General features: G+C 40.1%; 1 protein-coding gene across 2 annotated transcripts; it reads right to left on the bottom strand.

The window, feature by feature from the left end:
- Positions 1-3294: 3294 nt before the first annotated feature.
- Positions 3295-12144, bottom strand: SRI (sorcin). Of its 2 annotated transcripts, XM_065666429.1 has the most exons (8): positions 11930-12141; positions 10277-10360; positions 6902-6971; positions 6115-6158; positions 4972-5119; positions 4700-4813; positions 4204-4262; positions 3295-3557 (listed from the first exon to the last, which is right to left on the bottom strand). In XM_065666429.1, the coding sequence occupies exons 1-8, from the start codon at positions 11978-11980 to the stop codon at positions 3531-3533; spliced, it is 597 nt and encodes a 198-aa protein (XP_065522501.1). In that variant the 5' UTR covers positions 11981-12141; the 3' UTR covers positions 3295-3530. The 2 variants fall into 2 exon arrangements, with proteins under 2 accessions (XP_065522501.1, XP_065522502.1); XM_065666430.1 differs by lacking the exon at positions 10277-10360 and having other exon boundaries at positions 11930-12144.
- Between the last annotated feature and the right edge of the window lie 10382 nt (positions 12145-22526).

Below are 22526 nucleotides of genomic sequence, written 5' to 3'. Positions count from 1 at the left end.
TTGTTTAGCTAGATGACAGCAAATTCTGTTGTCGCTCCGTAGCAACCGTATTTATTATCTTAGTTTATGTCTAAATGATTTATTCAGTCAAAGACAATACTATGGATTTTTTTAAATGCTTACGGCAAATAAAAAGCAATTCTTTCTCGGGTAACCTAGGATTCATTCCTGGGTTTGGAGCAATTTGGCTTCCGCTTTTCTTGGTTGTGTTGTCCTGGGTTTACCAGGAGCCGTTTTGCTCCTTCTTAGTAGCTGGTGCAAGCTCTGTGTTTTGACTTCCAGCCTTGGGCAGAGAGCTGATAACACCGACTGTTTTTAATTGTTGCCAAGTAATGTTTATTCTGGCCAAGGACTTTGTGAGTCTCGTGCTCTGCCCGGGACGAGGGGAGGCTGGGAGGAAGCAGAGACAGGACACCTGACCCAAGCTAGCCAAAGAGGTATTCCATAGCACAGCACGTCATGACCAGGGAGGTAACTGGGAGTTATCCGGAAGGGCACACTCTCTCTTCGGGGGGGTCGAATTCGTTCGGCGGTGGCATCGTATTCTCTTGTTATTTTCTCTTACCAATATTATCATTGGTGGTAGCAGCAGTGATTTGTGTTACACCTTAGCTACTGGGCTGTTCTTATCTCAACCCGTGGGAGTTACGTTCTCCTGATTCTCCTCCCCATCCCTCCAGGAATGGGGAGGGTCGGCGGGGGGGGGGGTGAGTGGACGACCTGTGTGGATTGGTTTAAACCACGACGTGTTTACAAGAAGATTCCTGAAGAAAGCCTATTGGCTCACACTGCTGTTCTTGCAGCAATTCACTGCCAAGTAGCTGGCTGGTGCCAAACAGTAATTCAGCCTGAGGAAGTAAAACTGAGAAAGACTTGAGCCTGAGTGTTACTGGTCCTCTTTCTTCATTGCTCCAGGCACCTGTTACACCTTTCACTATAAAGAAGTAATCCTACCCCCAAAACCACCCTCAAATTATGCAAAATAAACTAATTTTACTCCCACGTATTATTTCATCAGTAAGTCTCATAATTTATTGCATAACTTTATACCTGTATAGGAGTGTGGAACTTCTGTGAGGTCTCTGATAATTTAATAAGTTACACTTCTTTACAAGGACGTTATATTCATTATTGCCTTATGTTTTTTGTCATTAGCAGTTTCAGGCCTGTGGTGGCTAGAGAACTGGAGAAAGCAATGTGTGTGTAAGCCATGCAAAGACACTCACTCACCACCTCCCACCCCCAGAGTAATGCACAGCAAGTCCTCACGCAACAGCTGCTTTGGAGAGACCTACCCCTGCTCTAGGTTTAGTGCTGAGCATAACTTTACATGGTGTGGAATATCTCTTTGGTCAGTCAGGTCAGCTGTCCCCACCGTGTTCTGTCCCAGCCTCTTGCCCACCTTCAGCCTACTCACCATTGTCACAAAGTGAGAAACTGAGAAGACCTTGATGCTGTGCAAGCACTGCACAGCTGAACCCCTGGTGTTGTCCCTGCTGGTTTAGTCACACTTCTAAACTACAGCAGCCTATGGGCTAATGTAAAGAAGATTAACTCCATTCCAGATAAACCTAGTACAGGACTAGCAACACAATTAAGCAAAAGTGCAAGATGAAAGTTGTGTGGTCAAGGAGCATTTAGGTAAAGTTGTCTCATAATTTTTAGGGCAAAGTTAGCAGTGTAAGGATGAATACTGTGTTTATGCAAAATGGTCTAATCAAAACCCTACAGGAAGAACAGCCTTTGCTTCGTACTCTTACTAACCTTGACAGCTGTTTTAAGTTTTGAACTGCAGCAGAACTGATGCTCACTCAGACAAACCTTTAAGGACTTTGGTCATTATGTTAGAAATGCTTTGTGCAGCATTCCATTCCCAACCTTATGTGCAACAGGACAACGTCAATTATCAGAATGTGGAAGTATATTCATATCTATGCCTTTAAAACAAATTTTTGGAGGCATAAAGAGAACTAGCTTCTGAAATGAAACTATAAGATCCAAGTAGTACATACCAGTTGCTTCTTTAGGTGAGACCAGCCTGCTTGGCATTTAGAGCCCAAAAACTAGAGATCTGGATTTTACAGTAATACTAGCTAGTTAGGGTACGAAACAGTATCTTCAGTCAAGATTTCTGCTCTGACAATCACTTCTGTTGTTTGTCCAGTGACATCTACACATACGTATCCCGTATGTATGCATATATGTATAGCTTTGCTTACATACTTCAGGAATGCCTTAGGGCAAAAGATCCTCCCCAGAAGTGCTCTAAACCACTAATATAAGAAATATAAGAAACATTCTTCTGGCATTCTTTCCATTTGCAAGACTAGCAAAAGAACATCTATCACTCCTCTGTGGTATGTAAAAGTGACTCAAATTAACAAAGTTTCATTAACTTATTTAATTGGAAAAAAGTCTGTACTACCTCCATACAGTTGTGCTGCTCCCTCTTACCATACCGTGTCAATCTTCCCTCAGGAAAAAACTCCCCATACCCCCCAAAATACAACCAAAAAATCCTCACCAAGCACCCTTTCTTCCCCTGAAAATTCTCAGTCAAAAAAGTCTTGTCTTTTTGTATCTTCTTTCATGTGAATTCTACAGCACTGATGGCCGCTGCCATGATCTGAAACAATCATCTAGCAAGAATTTTTCAAAGTGAGTTTTGGCCCCTATGTATTAGTTGGCATTCAGAGGCAAGAAGCCTGCTTGTTAGGGTTTGAAGTGCAGGAGACAGAAACATTAATTTACATGAACTGAAGCCTGGCAGCTTAAAAGTTCATTGATCAAGGGAAAGTTAAGGTATAAACATACAAAAACTATGCTGTGTCAGTTTCAAAGTGGTTTATATAGTGACACAAACAGAGCAAGAATCTTACTGGAGCAAAAGCCCCCTGTGCAAGAGCATACTGCCAGGTGAGTTCTCTGCTGTGCTTGTTGCACCCCTGCTAACGAGAAGTTCTATCAAGTAGTCTTGTGTTCGGCACATGTTGTCACAGACTCCATCTTGAAGATAGCTAGCTGTCAAAATAAGCAACTTAATCTTTCTGATGTTCTAACAGACCAGCCTAAAATGACCATTCCAAAAGCTCTTTCAGTTCGTACACCTGTCTTACCCTGTCAAAGAGAGAAGAATATGTATCATCTCATGCCATTCACATGATATCGTTTAAGACAGAAAAAGGCAAGCTGCACTCCAGCAACTGGCTTTAGTGCACCACAGGAAAAAAGTAAACACATTACAAGAAAATCTTACTATCTGCATAATTTGAGCTATACACAGTGAATTGCAAGTTTATGAGAATAAAAGCATCTTTAATAGTTACAGTTAGAAGTTAAAGACAGTATTACATGAGTAATTTATATTCACTGTAAAAACTGAAAAAAACCCCAACCAAGTATGCAAAGTGATACCTGCATAAAAGTACATAATTTCCATTATTAAGATACACAACCATTGGAAGATTTGGCAAAGCAAAACTCAAACTGGAATGTTAATCATGATCATCCACGGCTTGCTTCCTTTTGATTTAGATGCTCATAACACACTGTATGAACTGAAAAAAGAACAATCACTTATTAGATGGTAGAGAACAAGTTTTCATTTTTTCTCCTAAAATACCCATTGTCACTGCTCTTTTCTGTAAACAAATTCAGCCCCTGAACAACAAAGCTTTGAAACTAAATATGAAAACTAGCTAACAGTTAATTAAACCAAAGTATCTCTTTAATAATAACAATAAAACCCCCAGGAACACTTGAACCTAGTGTTCTCCTTTTCCTGCACAGATGCAGCTGGGAAGCCAAGAGTGACTGACCATGATTTTTGTCTTGGCCATCCCCCCCCCCCAGCCTTTTCTGGTGAAAAATGCCTATGAAGCTTTGAAACAAAGAAAGAAAAAAACATCCCAGAAAGCGATATGAAGAAGTCATGTGAGTGAGTGATGAAGCTTCTTAGATCTTCTTGAGTCACGCTGGTAAGAAGTGCAGGCAAAAATGCACAACATATTATAGAACTCTATAATATACTTGAAAACTTTCTGAGCTAACACTCAAGAAAACTGAAAACCTTTGTGCTCTCAGGTAACACCAGAAGCACAGGGAAGACATGAATAAACTCAAATTATTGCTGCTTTTCTTCAGTTTTAACATTTTCTTTAGTTTTACCCTGTAATTATAACTGCTTCTTTAAAGTTCACTTACATCATCATACTGGAAGTTCACAAAGCCCTGCTGAGACACATCCCTTCTTCTAAAGCATTCTGAAAAAATACATTAATAGAAATCAGGTAAGAATAATTACAGTTATTTTTTTTAGTACTTTCATAGAATTCCCAAGTCACATAAATGAGAACTCACAAAGAACACTACAATTCATTCCAAGACTTAATCCCCTGTACTTAATTGTCATATTTATCATATACAATCCTTCATGTTCTGTTAATAAAGTTTCCCAATTTTGATAACATAACGCTTCTAGTCTCTGGAATAAACCCTGCATTAGTTTTAAATCCATTTTTCAATGGGAAATTAAAACACCATAGTCTGTAATTGTTCCAGTTCTGCCTGTAAGTTCTATTGAAAGAAACCTATTTTGTGCTATGTAAAAGTTAAAAGTTGAACTTCAGCTAAGTGAGTAATCAGATTAAATAAAAATGTATTATGGGGATGAGAGTAACAAGGCTATAATCCAGCATACCAGTGAGAGCTCTGAGTTTCACACAGCAGGCCACATAATCATCAAATGTAATCTTGCCATGAGTGCTGTATCGCCTTGTGATCGCTGTCACTGCCTGCGGGCTCAGTCTGAATCCTATTTGAGAATAAAAAGTCTACTTTGAAAAGACAGGTTAAGTTAATAGAATCCAACACATTTTTAATTGGAAATATGTGTCAGTTATTGCAGGATGGTAAGAGGTACTAGGAAATGCTCTAAATCAGCATCTGAAACAAGAACATTTCAAAACTTACCCATCATCATCAAGGCTTTCTCCAATTCTTGGCGATCCACTGTACCACTTCTATCATTGTCAAAACTTACAAAGTGTTGCTTCCAGCCATTGATCACAGCCCAAAGTTCTTTAAACTCATTAAATCCCAGTGTGCCAGACATATCCCTCTGATTCCAAAGATAAGGAAAATGTTTCTTAACTTGAAAAAAAATAAAACAAAACCCCCTCTTTTGAATGGCTATTTGTATTTTTTAACATCTGTAGTTTGTTGTTTTTTTTTCTTAGAGCTCAGTATTAACAATGTTTTACTCTATTTTTTCTGGTAGAAAACTAACTAGAGCAACCCACAGCACAGAGATAAAACTACCAACCAAACCCAAAGGTCAGAGAACTTGCTCTCCCCACTTCTTCCCAGTGAAACCTGATAAAATTATTTGCTCTTTGTGAATTTAACTTACTTCACACACTCTTTTTACCTGCCACAATATTACCAATATGTTACCAATGAAATACAAACCTGAAATAAAAATAGATGCCGAAGGAAAAAATAAGTCTCCTGCATTCTGCACCATTTGTTCAAGGTGAGCTAACAGCCCTTCCAGTTTCGCTTCTGCTTTTTTCTTTATAAACAGCAAAACATTTGAACATGGCAACTTAAGTTTTGACTAAAAAACACTCCAAAGATTCTAGCCTTGTACTGTGTATACCAGTCTTCTACAGGTCCTACTGCTGAATGCCATACACTATCCCATTAGATACTGACACCTGATTCATTCCAGGCGCTTCATTTAGGGGGATTTAGATTATATTCAGGCTAGGTAGTATAAATGCTTAATTCATTAGCAAGGATTGGAATGTTGTCCAACTTGAAAAACACAATGAGCTATTTTGCACAAAACTATTCTGGGCTGCCAGACCAGTCCCTAAGCTTAGAGGGATACCACTTGTTTTAAGAATATCAGTCATTGAGAGCCTCCTCTATTATTATTTCATCCTGTAAAATAAATAAGAATGGAATTTTGTAGCTCCCTAATCATAAAGATCACAATACTTATCAAGTAAGGCCTGAATGGGAGTTACAAAGCATTTCCCAAATTTTTGGCACCCTCTCACCTTTGCTTACATTAATGCAAAAATGTTTGCATTTCATAGTAAAGGATACATCCAGCATCGAGATCATGAGTCTGCAAGTCTCTAAATTGAAAGCTATTTAAATTAGAACAAGGAAAAAAAAAAAAAACCTTAAAAGAATTATTTTCAACTATGTCCAAACATAAAATTTTAAACTGCTTTTTATTATATGCGGCTAATATAATGTATAGAATATTATCTAATTGCTTCAACTGGATAGACTCATACCATATTTTGATCCAAATAAGAGCTTTGCATGAATACTTGTTAGAAAAACTGACAGGAGACAACCTAGAGGCAATTCACTTTATATTTAAAATTAATATGCTCTTATCTCAATTCATAAAGGTTTTAGGTTTCAGCCAAAGTGGTCATTTCTATTTGACCATAGACACCACTTAAGCAATCCAGTTTTACTCACAGAAGCTCCATTTTCTAAATTGAACATGAGGTATCCTGACAGAGGAGTCCTGCCACAGAAATTCTTGTTTTTAAACTGAGCTTTGATATTGACCGAAGCAAAACACCTTTATAAGAACCGTCTGTCTATTAAAAAAACAAAGCAAAACACTTCCCCAGCTTCACAGCCCAGCACTGGGCAGGAAAATAAGGAGGCTGAGAAGGAAAGTCCTACATGTACAGAACTAAATACAGAGGACTTACATTTCCATATGGAAAGCAAGCCCATTTACCATGCAAATAATAAAACCCCCCAAATTCTACCGAAAGCACAACTACAAGTGATTTCTAGCAGATGGCAGAACAATTGGTATGCTTTATGTTTGGTTTTTTTTTTTTTATTTAAATCATAAACTTACGTTTATAGGCTCCTGCAATCCCTGACTGGGTGAGACATCTCTGTAGCTCATCAGCATCTATTTGTCCATCCTTTTGATAACAGAAGATGTATCAGCTATTGTTTTAATCCCCTCTCCCAAGCTAGTTATTCCCAGTACCCACTCCCTTTTCAGCGGCATTTAGTTACCCTTTCAAAAACCAACTGACTACCTGTCTGCTATAGGACAGAAACTGCCTTTTATAACCCATTACCTGTAATGATGTTTCTTTAGTTGATACTTTTGCAATATGCATTAGTTTTCCCATCTAGTGATGTACTACAAAATGAACAGGATTGCCAGGTTTGCTCTAAACTTAACTTAAAAAAAAAAGTCCCAAAGCAACAAATCTACCTCAACTATTAGTAACATACACTTGAAAGCCAGCTGCACAGAAACCAAGGCACACAATTTTGAACAGAAAGACAGGTTTCCTTAAAGTACTATTTAACTTAGTGGATATTGTAGTCACCTTAGATTATACATTTATGATCTCACTGCTACAGTAGGAAACCAGGAACCCAGATCATACAGACACTCCTCTCAAGATAGCCCTAGGGCTTACAAATCTAAAAACCCCTTGGTTTTGGTGAATAGCAAGTGTTAGCAGAACAAAAGCAGAAAGCAAAGAACTTTGAAAGAAAAACCAAACCAACCCAGGAAAGTTACCTATCTGCATGGTTTGGACAATGACTCACTGCCAACACATCCTACTCAGAGACACGTAGAGAAAACAAATTGCCAACTCATGGAAAGCAGTGAGCTGTCAAAAGTGGAGCTGGAATTAACAGGTCACATTCCTCAAGCACCTAACATGAAGTTCAGTTCACAGAGAGTTCAAGATAATTTGACCTCATTCAAGTATGGAACATTGTATCTGTAGATCTAAAATATTATGCCACTTTTGTAAAGCATTAAATAGTGACAAGAGTTGCTTTATATTCAAAATAAATTTATTTGCCTTGGCATCTTCCTAATACTTTAAATCCAGTAAGCACTTTTCTCCTTCAATTTTTTTAATAACAAGGACATGCTACTAAATGGCACAGTAGGAATGGCACAGCCAGGTAACTTTCAGAAATGAAGTATCACTGCTTATAGGACAAGTAGTAGTTACTATGTCAAATTATATTTGACAAGGTCTGAAAAAAGAGTAATAATGATTTGATTCTATGTAAAATTAGTGTCAGCAAATTCCAAAATTGATTCAAATGTACTCCATCAGCCTAACAATATAAATGTATTTAAAACTTTACTTTCACAGGATAATAAAAAAAAAAAAGACAGAATTGAAATAGCCATGCATATTAAGCAGCAAATCTCTTCAAAGTCCTTGTGCCTTCTGAAACAAAGGCAGGATCTTTAGGAGAGGCAAGAAGTGAAGCAGGATTTGTAATCATGATTACTATTACAAAAAAAAAAAAAAAGATGCTTGGCCCCTTTTTTTCTTTTTTTAAATTAGAACATAAGCAGTTAAACTGGACAAGGCACAGGGGTTTTGAGAACAGAATAAAGAAAATTATTACTTCCTACAAAGACAGACTCAAAGATTTGAAACAATGCTTCTGACTTTCTTCTGTAAACAGAGGAAACAAATTCCTCAAATCTAAGACAAGTTCTCTGTTGTAAACTACTTCAAAGAAAGCTCAGAGAGAACATATATTATACAGGCATAAAACCAACACAGAGCAGCAAACCATAACCAAAACCAACTTACGGAAAACTGTGATGCTTTTTACAGATGTGCATGGATGACTGTAAAATCAACTGATAATTTACCTGTTCTATTTTACTGTCTTCTCATAGTATTTTTACTTCTGCACAGCCACAGGTCTCTGAAATTGACTCTTACAATTCCAACGATAACATTTCAAAAGCTATCCAGCTTATTTCAATAATGAATGATTTCTACAAATAGAAAGTATTTAAGAGTACTAACTTAAGTATTAAGTGCAACTTGATTGCACCCATTAGCTCACTGGTTCCTCAGCTTTCAGTAATGCTGCCTCACTGGAGAAGCCTGGGGATGGTCTATGCTTTGCTGAGGTCAAGCTCCTGCCATCTCTTCTCCACATTACTGCATCCTGTTTGCTTTTACCTCCCTTTCTCTTTACACTAGCAGCTTACTCATTTTTCAAGCGTCAGTCACTTGCTCCACTGCTGATTCCTGTCACACACCCAGGTGCAGAGGCATCTCATCTGGCAGGTAAATGGTCAGCATGTTTAGCGGAGTTTACCCTGGGCTCCACCTTATCTGACAGGCCTGCCTTGCTACACACAGGTCATTCCAGTGTTCTCCTTTCCTACAAAAATACATGGTCTACATATTTTCATAAGCAATGTTAGAGAAGTAATATATAGACTATAAGATACATTATTAAATCAAAAGAACAACATACAGAACAAACCCAAAATTACAGTCTTAAACTGGGAATTTAAACATCAGCCAATAGTGCTGAATTCAAATTTCCATGTTTTGGTTACATCTACCTGTGGATAACAGATCTAGGGCAGAGTTTTAGATTTTCACACACCCTAGAAGGGAGCAATAAATAGCTATATATATGGCCAACCAAGACAGAGCTTATCTCAATGCACCTATCTGCATCAAAACTACAGCTCAAGAACTACTTAATTCTAGTAACATCCATAATCATACAAAACAAATATATGCCACAAAAATACAGGAAATAAATTAAAAATGGAGTGCAGAACGACAGCGAGGAAAAAAGAAAGGCTTACATCAAAGCTGTGAATGCCTTTTCCTCTAAAAGAATAATCACTCTATTCTTCCAGCAAACCCAGATGCCGGCACAACTCGACTACTTTTCCATTTGTGAGTCTATTAAGATCACGTCATGATCTCTTTCTTATTAACATTTCCTGCTCTTAGCCAGGCCACCTCCACAGCCCATCCTTCCCATTGTTTCTTGCTTCCTTCTCCCGAAGCTGGTAGCATTACCCAACCCCGAGCTGAGCCACAATTCAGTTACAACATTTCATGTAACTATATAGGCCCTGTATATATTTATATAGGAAATATAGTGTGTACATGCATACATGCATGTGTATATATGTCTGTATTTACACACACAGACACACTCAATGTAGAAACTAACAGCATTATTTAAACTGTATAGTTACTGTATATATAGCTATATGGTCTAGCTATACAGCTCTACATAGCAGATAGACTAAGAAAAGCCACTCTGTTAAAAAAAAGAAAACAACCCAAAAACCAAACAACTTGAAACAACAGCTTTCCTCACTGCAAATACTAGGGATTTCCCTTGCCAAAAGCTAACATTCCCCAGGAAAAAAGAATTCCAAGAAATAAATAACATTTTATAAGTTTACCTGCCCTGCTACTGCAGCAAAATAACCATACAAAGGATCCTGAGCTTGTTCAGGGAATGCTGGTCCTCCTGGAGCTCCTCCATACTTTAGAAATCAAGAAGAAAATTAACTTTCAATCAATGATTTGGTTAACTGAATTAAGGAACGGCAGTGTTTGTATGTAAGAATCAACTTGTGTTGTTACACACACACCATGCAAAAAAGTCAAACCAACCAAAAAAGAAATTCCTTAATGTGGTATTGATATACTGATTTATAGTAATTTAAGCAGATCAGTGTGAAACCTTGCACAGGAGCAATCCATCGATTTAGGTGCAGTATGCTGTATCTCATCAGGGTTGAATTTTAGTCTACTACTTGCAGAAAAAGGATACCAAAGATAGGACTAGTAAGGCACTGTAAATTTTTCTTTCCACTCCAAAAAAGTTGAGCAAGAAGGATCCGTAAGGAAAATACTTGGAAGAACATGCAGTAAGCATGGAAAAATTTAAATGAAATTGATTCATGGAACGATGCAAGTTAATCGTGTTTGACTGAGTTGAACCAGTAGTCTGTGTGTAACAGCACCTATACATGTCCTTTACCGAGCTGGAGCACGAGTACCTTGTTCCTCGACACCACTCAGCTATTTATCAGCCCCTTGAAGTGAAGGCAGATTTTGACAGCATCACAGTTTAGGCTGTAAGGGACCTTCAAAGGTCATACAGTCCAACCTCCCTGCAATGAGGAGGGTCATCCTCAATTAGATCAGGTTGCCCAGAACCACATCCAGCCTGGCCTTGAATGTCTCCAGGGATGATGCATCCACCACCTCTCCGGGCAACCTATGCCAGTGTTTTACCACCCTCATTGTAGAGAATTGTCTCCTTACATCCAGCCTGAATCTCCCCTCTTCTAGTTTAAAACCATCACCCCTCTTCCTATCACAACAGGCCCCGCTAAAAAATCTCTTCCCATCTTTCTTATAGGCCCCTTTCAAGCACTGAAAGGCCACAATAAGGTCTCCCCCGAGTCTTCTCTTCTCCAGGCTGAACAAATCTAACTCTCGCAGTTTTTCCTCAAAGGAGAGGTGCTCCATCCCTCTGATCACTTTTGTGGCTCTCCTCTGGATCTCCTCCAACAGGTCCTTGTATTTCCTGTATTGAGAATTCCAGACCTTTACACAAGGCGTTAGGGACAAGCTCTCGCCTGGGGGCTCCCGTGGGGAGCCGAATCGGGGACGGACACCCCCAGAAGTGACCCTGCCCCACGGGCAGCACCAGCCAGGATGTGCCTGTCCCCTCTCCCGCGGGTGGAGCCCCGAGCCGCCCCCAGCAGCACCTCCCGCGGGTCAGCGGCGGGCACGGTGCCCAGAGGGCCTGGCAGAGCCCCCCTAACGCGGTTCTCACCGCTCCCTCCACGAGCCTGAGAGCTGACCGCCCCAAACAGCCCCGGTGAGCCCCTGGAGCCATCCCTGCCTGCGCCGTGGGACCAGAGACGCGTCGTGTCCCCCCCATCAACTCTACCGGACACCTCTCAGGACAGCCCGGAGGGGACCTCGGGCCCCCCCCTCGGCCGTGCGCATTGAACGGGCTGCCCAGCCCCAGACAGGCTGTTCCGCCGCGGCGGCCCCGAGCCCGGGCACTCCCAGCTCCGCCACTAGCCGCCGCTCACCCCGCCCTGGTAGAAACCGCCGCCGGGCGCCGGCTGCCCGGGAAACGCCATCTTCGGCTGGCACTTGCCCCTGACAGTCTGGCCTCGCCCGGATGGAACCACCCGGCCAGGAAGGGGGGACCGGGACGGGCCGCAGGATCGGGACAGGGCAGGGGCTCGAAGCGCTGCCAGCCGCGCTGGGCAGCCGGCTGCCTCCCAGTAACCGGGGCAGCCGGGCAGAGCAAGACGGTGCCGTCGGGAGCTGAAGGACCAACCCTCTCTCATCATCCCGCCCCCCCATTGTGGTGGTACAGCCCGCCGGCCCGCAGGCGGCTTTTCCTCCCGACAGCAAAGGGGCGGTGCAGCGTTGCTGCGGGGCCCGCCCGTGGCGGGCCCGGGGGCTGGTCCTTTCCCTTGCGGTTTCAGCTGCTGTCGGCGTTGTTGGGGCGGGGTGGCCCCGTCAGGGCGGGACACGGGCAGGGAGCGCCGTGGAGCCGGTGGAAGCGGAGGGGAGCGGGTTCAGCTCGCTCCGGGGTGACCCGGCCGGCAGCCGTCTGATGCGGACGGGAGGCAGCGCCCGTGGTAACCACAGCCCGGCTGGGAAGAAGCTGAGCGGCCCCGGAGCGAGCGGCCGCGGTAAGGCCGGGGTCCGGGTGCTGCTGTGGCGTCCCTGGCACACCCCGCCTGGGGCTGCTGCTCTGCGGCGTGAATCTCCCTGTGTTGCAGTCACACTGTTTTAAAATCACCTATTTGTGATTCAGAAAAAAAGCCATAAAGCACGCAAACTCAGTAGTTCGTGCGCACATGTCGTGTGTAGAACCAAAGAATGGATTGGGTTGGAAGAGACCATCATCTATTTCCAGCCCCTTGTCATGGGCAGTGACGCCTTCCACTGGATCAGGTTGCTCAAAGCCCTGCCCAACCTGGCCTTGAACTTTTCCAGGGATGGGGCAGCCGCAGGATTACGTTAAACCTGTCCTCCTTTTTTGGTATTGTAGCTTTCTCCTCAACGTGAACACCTACCCAGGTCCCAGAGACATAGAAATTACATAACTGTATAGTTTCCTCTTGGGTCTGTAGGTCCAAATTCTTCCAGAGCGGGAAGGAGCAGGGAATGCCAGTGTTCCACTGGCGCTAGGAAGCCCTTTTGTGCTGGCTCCCACCAGCAGTGCTTGGTCAGAAGCGGCTCTGGTTTTTATTTTTAGAGGGAGAAGTCTCCGCACAGCCTGCTCCAGGCTGGAGGAACTCGCTGGTGTAGCTCGTGCTTTAATCCTGCTGTCTCTGTTAGCTTCAGTACCCCAGGAAGCAATAACAGCTGAAATGGCCCCAGCATGGTCTAAGCTGGACTGGTTATTTGCGGAATACTAGAATTTCTTCCTGTAGAGAGATATTTCATTAAGTTGCAAGAGGATGAGAAATTATTTGCTAGAGTCTGTATGGCTGGCACAAGTCTACTCTACTCTACCTTGCAGAGTAAATGACCTACTGTCAAAAATCTGAAAGCATAACATTTTATTTTCTGTTTGTTAGCATAAGTTCTGAAGAATTTTATAGATTTGTTGTGGATTAATTATTAACCTTAATTATGGACCTTATGAATTTAATTGTGCTAATTTATTGTAAATGTAGTTGAGTCACCCATCATCCAGAAAACTGGGTTGTCAGATGATATTTATATAGCATACATTTTTATTATTTCAGTACTGTTTACACTGATACTGTTTATAGTTGCCAGTAACATGAAAGCAAGTATCATGGTGTTCTGTGAAATTTAATATTTAATAGAGTTGCCAAATGAAAGAGACAAATCATTATTTGATACCTTCATCACACAGGACAGCATATATGAAACCTGTTTTTCTAGGCAGTTGAGAAAGAAAGTAGTGAATCTGACTAGATTTTTGGCTTAAGAAATACCTATCTCACAAGCGTATTTGTATAAGGATCTGTTGAAATCAGATAGTGCAGCAGTGAAATAGTTTTATTTGTCAGACTTAATCACATGCAGGGTACATCATTGGAAATACTGTGCTGAACTTTGTTAGAGTTCATATATTAATGTCTGGGCAAGAAGCCTTCCTAATTAAAATAGGATCTAGGTACAGTGATAAAAATACTAAAGGCTGGAAAGACTGAAAATAAGTGGCAAAAATCTAAGTGATAAGATTTGAAGAGTTACACACTGATAAGCAAAATGTTAAATAGTATATATATGTTACCAATAGCTTAAAAGTAATAGGATTTTTTTTTTTAACTGCTCTAGTGAGAAAAAAAACCTCAACACAAACCAGATAAGATTCAGACTAGTTGGTAGATAAAGATACTAAAACTGTGCAACTGTAGCTGTACAGAAAAGATAGATGTGTTTCATACGTTTGGAAGTCAGCGTAAATACTTGGTCATCCTCTGTTTGCAGTGCTTCTACTGAGACTACAGGTAATGAACACTGTACACAGTAGTTAATATTTGTGAGATTATTTAAATTCAACCACATATAAGTTAAAGAGCTAGAAGACAAATGTAACAAAGTGATATACTCTATATGGTTTGTTAGGTAGGTGTTTTGTTTGCACTGGTGCATTTGTTTATTCAGTTTTTATTTAGGGAAAAGGGTTAGGGTTAGGGCTGCAATGGGAGGCTGTTGGAGGAGATGAACAAGTACACATATGCCTTCTGAGGGGCTACTGAGCTATGGGAACATTTTAAGTTACAATAAGATCATTGCATTAGAAATACATCAGTAAGAAATCCATGTAGAATAAATAGCTACTGATTTTGCAGATCTCAAAGAATATGTGATCACTCCAGTTGGAAGACTGAAGTCAAGCAGCACACCATGCTAGTACTGCTGCCTTTTTTTTGAGATAATTCAGTGTATTTTCCTAAATATATACCTAAGTAAAATAATTTTGCTTAGAAACTGAAAACTATGCATGCAGTTTACATTTCACAGCTTTAGCTGGACTCTTTGTAATAGGATGTTAAGAAAGAATTAAACCCAGAGGTAAGGTAATAGCATTACTGCCTTAAAATCTGATCACAAGTAATATTTGTTGCATGTGCTATGCTCCCTCCCAGGGAACAGAGGTGAGCATAAACCTGTTACAACTCACACATTTTCTTCTTGCTTGTCTTCCCTCCCTCTGCCCCACTAAGTCTGGGTACATTTAACCCTGATATGAGCTCATAAATGATGTGGGAATTCAGCCACCCTGAACTGAAAGCATTGTGCCACATGGTGCTGCCAATTAGGTTTCCATCCATCCGGTGCAGTGGCTAGGAGCTCACTGGTGGTGTGCTGAGGCATCACGCTTTCCTGGCAAGGAGGTGTGGAGTTTCCAGAACTGCAATAAAAGAATCTGGGGAGGAGGCAGGGAATTAAAATGTAAAGTTCAAATTTCCTGAAGTCTTTATTTAGCACATCTGAGGGGAAAAAGACTTGGGAATAAGTATATTACTTAAGGATGGACAAAAAATAATCTCCTTACCCTTTTAACTGCCATAACTTGAGATGAGTCATGCAATCAAACAGTGGAAAGTTAAACATAGTACAGACTAGAAGTCTTTAATATCATGCCTCAGTTCGTACCCAGAATGAATGGTGCTCCACTGTTTTGGTGCTTTCTCTTCTCTTTGACACAACCCTTTCTTTTTCCATTTACTGCACGTTATTTACGCTCAGGTCTGGAGACAGTTGTTTGTGTAGAATCACAGAATGATTTGGTTTGGAAGAGATCTGAAAGACCCTATATTTCCACCAGACCAGGTTGCTCAAAGCCTCGTCCAACCTGACCTTCAACACTGCTAGGGATGGGGCAGCCACAGCTCCTCAGGGCAACCTGTTCCAGTGCCTCACAACCCTTACAGTGAAGAATTTCTTTGTAATATCTAAGATAAATCTCCCCTCTCTCAGTTTAAAGCCATTCCCCCTTGTTCTGTCACTACATGCCCTTGTAAAAAGTCCCTCTCCAGGTTTCTTGTAGGCCCCCTTTAGGTATTGGAAGACTGTTAATAAGGCCTCCTGGAGCCTTCTCTTCTCCAGGCTGAACAACCCCAACTCTCTCAGCTTTTCCTTATAGGAGAGGAACTCCGATAATCCTCATAGCCCTTCTCTGGACTCCTTCTAGCAAGTCCATGTACAAGGATTTTCTGTAATAGGCAAGTTTTATGTTTGAATCATCAAATAACATATGTGCAATGGCAGGGTCGAGGGGAAGGCATTTCTGTCACTTTGTAAGTAAAGAGAATGTGGAGATTTAGATTTTCTATAAATTTTGACTGCCAGTTTTTGAGCCACTTCAATTTTCTGCAACCCTATATGACTTCCAGACTTACTTTTCCCTCCCAGATCCAACTTCTTTGGCAGGTGGTTCAATGGTGACCAACTTCCTTATTTCATACTCCTTCCCTTCTTTGTTTCTTTTGTGTTCAGCATTGTGGGGTTTCTTCATCACTCACTGGGTATCAGTGAGAGTATCACTGAAGGGCCAAGACAAGATAACCTTAATCTTGAATGGTGCAGCTAGTGAGGTTTTGATATTGAGATTTTTGAGGCTAACAATCAGCTTTTATTCAGTGCAGTACAATAACACAATTTACCACATGCATCTCATAGTATAGCAGTTTGTGCATTCCCCAGGCATGGGTTCTTTACAGAACTAAAGCTAAAGTGCCATTTTTCAGTAACAGCATTAATTTCTAAGGTCACACAACTTGCAGTTGGACAGTTCCTGAGATGGTTTTAAAGTAAAGTTATAATTTCAATAGAAACATATCTGAAAATAACAGTGATACATGCCTGTGACTTGGAAAAAACATTTACAATTCTGCTCACCTTGCGTATCTCTTGACAACTGATCTTTCTTCCTTTATCACATACCTTATTTCAAATCCTTCAATATTGCAAACTTGGATATTTTAAAACACGTTGATGAGAACTAGAGGAAGTCGTGAAAGCTCCTTTAAGCCTTTGGTTGAGTAACATGTGGTAAGGATCCAGATCTGCTCTGTATTTGCCAGTCAGAAGCCAGACTATGAAAATGAACTGTGGATAAATGATTGCATCACAGAACAAGTTCAGCTGCACAGCACTTTTTGCAATCATATGTATCAGCATATATGTTTAGAATGTATATGAATCGCAATATATCAGAATAAATCAGAATATGTATGTTATATTACTTTACCTCAGTTACGTACTGTACTCAGTTAGGACTCAGACGTACATCCTGGAAGATAAGTGTTAGCTTGTAAAACACCCAGGTGCAGATGGAAAAAAAGTGATTCTTCAGAAGCAGTATTGTGGATATCCAGCTACAGGAGTGTATTTCTGGTTCCACACCTTATTTTCTGAATAATTTCATTAAAAGCCTGTGGCAGTCTAATGGAAAAATGGACATATACTCCAGGAGGCCAAGCCTGAAATGCATAATCTGTGGGCTAAAAAAAAGGTTCTACTTTTTGTTCTCTTAATTAAATTTTTAGTTGCACAGTGCCTTTATACAAGCTGAAGTATGTTGTTTCACAGAACGCCCTTGAGCTAGGAATTTAAATGATGTTTTGTTTTTTTGTAGCCTAAATCTTCTCTCTGCTACTTTGTGGATGAAACCTGTAAGCATTAGGAGTTAGTTATACCTTAGTTATGTAATAATAATAATAATAAAAATAAAATAGTATTATGCTATTCTCCCCACCGTGTTTTTCAGTGAGCTCAGTTCTGCCAAATGATCTAGTCAGAGGATTTAGGAATTATATTCTGCTTGAGTACCAAAATGGTGGTAGGTGGGAAATAAGCCCATGGCTGGTTAGTCAGCCATGGAGCAGTTCTTCTGGGCAAAAAAAGCCCAGCATGTGGAATGTAGAAATGGTGTTTCAGGTGTCTAAATTGCGTGACTGTCACCCATGAGGTGCCTGGTGTCCATTTTGGCTGTCATCTTACTTCCTAGGCTTCTTGAGACTCTAGGCAGATGATAGTGTTTATTCTCTCCATGTCTAGTGCTTGAACTGAGTTGACACTATTCTAGTGCTACCAGGATTCATCTTTGTCTGCTGATCTGTAATTTTCATAATCAATGAGACTGGCAGAATTACTGGGGGAATGTCTTGGACTGGTTTGCATGTGACTCACAGTAGAAGTGGCGTGCAAATAAATGTGCCAGGAAAATAAAGGCTTTTAAAAATGTGTGTATGTATTTATTTAGCACTTGTTTAAATGTCCCACTACCATAAATGATGCAACGGAGCTTCTGGCATTTTGAGAAATCACAAGTTTCATCACCCCTGGAGAGAAAGAGATGGGCTGCACTCTGGAGAAAACCACTTTTCTGATCAGAATGTCTCCGTGATGACTGTTTTGATTACTGTTTCTGTTACTACATGGGGTGTGTGTTGAAAATGCCTCAAATGTTGCAACACACATCCCTAGGCGGCCAACATGAGATGCATTTGCAGTTCCTGTCACAAAGTGTTACAATACTTTATAGTATACTCATAAAGCAATACCAGTAAACACAACATTTCTTCTACCGCTTTTTTTTCCTCGTCCATGCTGTTTTCTTTGCTCCTTTTATTAGCTTTTTCTCTTTTTTTTGTTCCCTTTTTTCCATTTCTTAACGACCTTTTGTAGTTGCTGAAGAGTGAAGGAATCAGCGTATTGCTGTCCCCAAAAGTTCCCACCAGGTGTCACACTGGCACTTCTAATGCCGGCACATCGGCTCATGCTTGATGGCTTTCTCGCCTATACCCTTTTTACCTTATATACAAAGGCAAGCTCAGCCAAAGGTAGAAAGAAACAGAACACACCTAGACAGGCCTCAGGTACTTGCTGCAGAGGCAGCTCCTTGGGTCTCAGCGCTGGTGTCTAATAAAAGCTGTAATATTCCTGAGCCATTTTTTTTGCCAAACTTAAATATCTAACAATAGTTTAGGCATTTATATAAAGGTTTTTCTATTAGAAAAAACACTTAGCATAGGTTCATGCATATATTTTTGGAAACTCACTCTGAAATTTTTGGCTAATATCTAAATGTTTGGGTATGATAGTTCTAAATAAATAGTTTGGTTAAACAGTGTAGTTTCTAAAATTAGCTATAAGTCTGCACAAAGTATTCAATTTTGCCATATTTTATGTGAACTAGATCACAGGAAGAATTTCTTCTCACTCTGTTGGGGATAAGAATCTTTTTGTCCATCTAGAAAGAGTGAGCACTGTCAACAAATGAGGTCATGAGTACTCATGTGAAGTCAGAAAACATTAGCCGGATATGTATAATAATGCGTAGTCATATTTGGTGCATTGAGCTTCAGGACATGGTACCATTGCTATCAGGACAGCTGATACTATATAGATTCTTCTTATTTCAGGTTTGCCAGATGTGTTGTACAGTTTTTGGTTGCTGTATTGATGCTTCTTTGTTATTCAGTTCTTTTGTAGCTGAACCCTTTTATATATTGTTAATATGTACACTGTAGGTGATTCTTTCTTATTCTTTGAGTAACATTAGAATTTTCAGGAAAATAAAATAAGGATTAGGCAGCACCTCTTATGAAAACATTCTCATACTTTTGAAACTATGCACAGGGATTATAAGAAAGCAAAGGAATGAAGAGGCCAGATGAGTTGTCACTTGCTGTACTCTGTGCTTCAAAAATTAAAAAACCTACAGATTTTTTTGCTGTTCTGATAACTGTATATTGTTATTAACAACAGTACATATTTTTATATAATCTAGCTGCAGAATCTTTACAGGTGTTAATAATCACTTGCTGTTTTGCATTTGTGTTGTACATGCTTGACGTTACATTCTGGAGTAGTCTGTCTTTGAGATGTCTTAAGAGTACTGCACAAGTTTACAACAAAGCTTTCTGATTCCTTTTGGATTTTATTAAAGCAAGATTTAAAGCAATCGGTTGGTGGCAGCAAACACTAAAAAAAAAGGCTCTTTGAAGTTTGGAGCTGCTTTCAGCTGTGGGAGCCCAGTCTGGGCAGTGTCCTTTCATGGGTGGGCTCCCATGGCTGACTAAAGCCCTTGTGAAGCCAACAAAGCTGTGGATAAGTATAATCATCTCTACATTTTTCTGGATTAGGGTGTTTGTATAACTCTATAAGGATGTTCCCACCCTATTACCTTTCTGCTTTCATCCACAGGTTTTGTGTCTTCATTCATTTTTGATGTTTTTCATCACCTTTTGTATTAACTACTATCTTCAGCTTAAGCATAATACCTCCAAATCTAACACTGCATAGCACTGTCAGCCTTTTCACGTAGGTATTTTGCATACATACTTGACAGAATTGATCAAAGCTAGTGTTTTCATCATGTTCTGTAGTGGAGGCTAATGAAAATATTAAAGAGGGGAAAAAAACCCTAAAAGTCATGGTCTAATAAACCCACATATTCAGGACAGTGCCAAGTCCATAGTAGTTCTGATATGTAAGATGATTATATGATGGCTCACGGCCAGCATTATCTTGTATTTAAGGGGGCCCTTTTCTTCACTGGTAGTGGGCACAGTGAGTTATACCTTCATACTCCTATTTTGCCAGGAACCTTCAATGATGCAAAGACTGAATCAGTGCACAGTCTTGTGAAGCTCTCTGTTAAAAATCTATTTGGAGTGGAGGTCACAGATATCTGTCTTCATGCTTGTGGAAGTGGCCAGACTTTTTCTATCTGAGAAGTAAATAAGCCTGCTTTCTCTGGAGGTTTGCTTTCCTTAAGAAATGAGTGGAGGAAGAAGGGGTGGAGAATGAGTATGGATTAAGTGCTTTATTTTCTTTCCCTCATGGACTCTGTTAATAAAACTAGTCAGAAGGCAGAGCTCTGCAAATACTGCCCTCTTCCTCTCTGGAATAAAACATGGAGGCACGTTAAGGGTTATTGTTACCCTGGCTGAAAGATCTGATATTAAAATGTAGATATACATTCAGTGTGAGTACTTTGTACCCAAGGAGAAGACTTCATTTTCTTCTCATGCAGGAATTAGAGCTCAGGGTGACAACAGTTCTCAGATTCCTCTGATTCCGTCTACCTTTCAATACTACCTCTTCCTTGTAAACAAGACTTATTTTTCTTTTTTCCCCTCTGACTCTTTCCACTTTTTTAATTTGTGAAATATTGAGGTTGAACCTTCCATAATTCAACTGATTACAGCATGAATATTCAGCAGAAATAATCTTATTTGAGCATTTATTACATCCAAGATTGGGATTTAAGGCACATTCACAGAGTGTATTAGGTCTGCACCTAGTTCTTGCTGTAATCCCTTTTTAGCTGGCTGCTTCTAACATAGGTAACAGATTGAATTTAATTAGTCTATTTTATTATTATTATTATGCACTTTCTGAAAACTGAACAACCCTACTTAGGAAATTGTTACTGTGTTTTCCACTAGATTTATTTTTACTGTTTTTCCTGGCACATCTCTGACAGAAACAGCATTTGGACTGATCACTGAAGCTTCTCTCCAGATAGCTAAGGGGAAAATCCATGGCTCTTTATTTACACGTACACTGTGCTTGAGCTAGAGTGACCTACTTAAGAAACACTTCACTTTTTTTCCCTTGTAACCATGTGGGGAAAGAACCAGATGATGAAACAGCATGACTTTTTTTTTTCCTCTTTTTTTTTTTTTTGTTTGTCTGCTTTTAGAAACTCTCAGAAGAATAAGCAAAAGGTATGCAAGTGGTAGCATTCACACACTCATTCCCATATTTTAAAGGACAAACAAGCATTTTATGATGCAGTGTAAGTTTCTGCATTCACAGGCAATTAACATTTCCTCTAATGCTGGTGTCTCTATGCTAAACTCAGTGACTGAGGCTTGACTAGAGCATCCACACCAGCATCCATGTTTGATCTAATGTTTGCAAGAGACAGCGAATCCACCCATGCTAAAGAGTACTCACCTGATAACATGAAGATAATTATTCCCACTGCTTTTGTCTTCAAGGCACCACCAGAAGCTTTTTAATCTAAATTTGTATGACTTTAACTCCATGTATTTGTGTTGTATCTTTCTCATGCTGAGATAATGAGATTTTATACTGGTGCTTTGTCTCACTGATGATTCCAATACTTCTCCTAACCTAAGCATTTACAGCTTATTAGTCTTAATTTTCTTTTCATTGGAAAGAAGTAATTTCCTTATGTGTGTTCTTTGAAAATAAATGCAACAACATCAAATGTCAAATACCTAAACATGGGAAGAATTGAACAAGTTTCTTTACTCTCAGAGTCTGGGTAGAGTGATTTAAATGGAGTTGTATCTTTTAATCACGTCAAAGCTGCCTAAATTTGGTTTTATCTGTAGCTTATTTGGTACTCCATGTATGCTTGTTTTACACCTGCTGCTCTGTTAAACAATCCCAGAGTTGCATATGTTTGTATAGCCTGTATTTTTTTCTGCTGTTTCATAAAAGAGAGGAGCTGCCTTTTCCCACTTCTCCAGGTGCTAGACTATAAAATTTCGTCAATCAGATAGTTACCTGGGTATGTTTTATCGCTGTCCTGGGTTAAGGACTGTTAACCCAGGACAGATGCATTCACTTCTAACATTAGTCTGTAAATGTAACAAGCATTTCCACATTCTTATACCATTTTTCATGTAATGGACTTTT

The sequence above is a fragment of the Lathamus discolor genome, chromosome 2 (assembly GCF_037157495.1).
Source record: "Lathamus discolor isolate bLatDis1 chromosome 2, bLatDis1.hap1, whole genome shotgun sequence".
Lineage (NCBI taxonomy): Eukaryota > Metazoa > Chordata > Aves > Psittaciformes > Psittacidae > Lathamus > Lathamus discolor.
This window is presented reverse-complemented; position numbering and strand designations above follow the sequence as displayed.

Excerpts from the sequence above, each read along its gene's own strand:
- SRI (XM_065666429.1), bottom strand. The coding sequence starts at position 11,980 with ATGGCGTTTCCCGGGCAGCCGGCGCCCGGCGGCGGTTTCTACCAGGGC. Across the intron at positions 10,361-11,929 it reads GCGGTTTCTACCAGGGCGGG|TATGGAGGAGCTCCAGGAGG; the intron begins GTGAGCGGCGGC and ends TGATTTCTAAAG. Across the intron at positions 3,558-4,203 it reads TGAACTTCCAGTATGATGAT|TTCATACAGTGTGTTATGAG; the intron begins GTAAGTGAACTT and ends TTCTTTTTTCAG.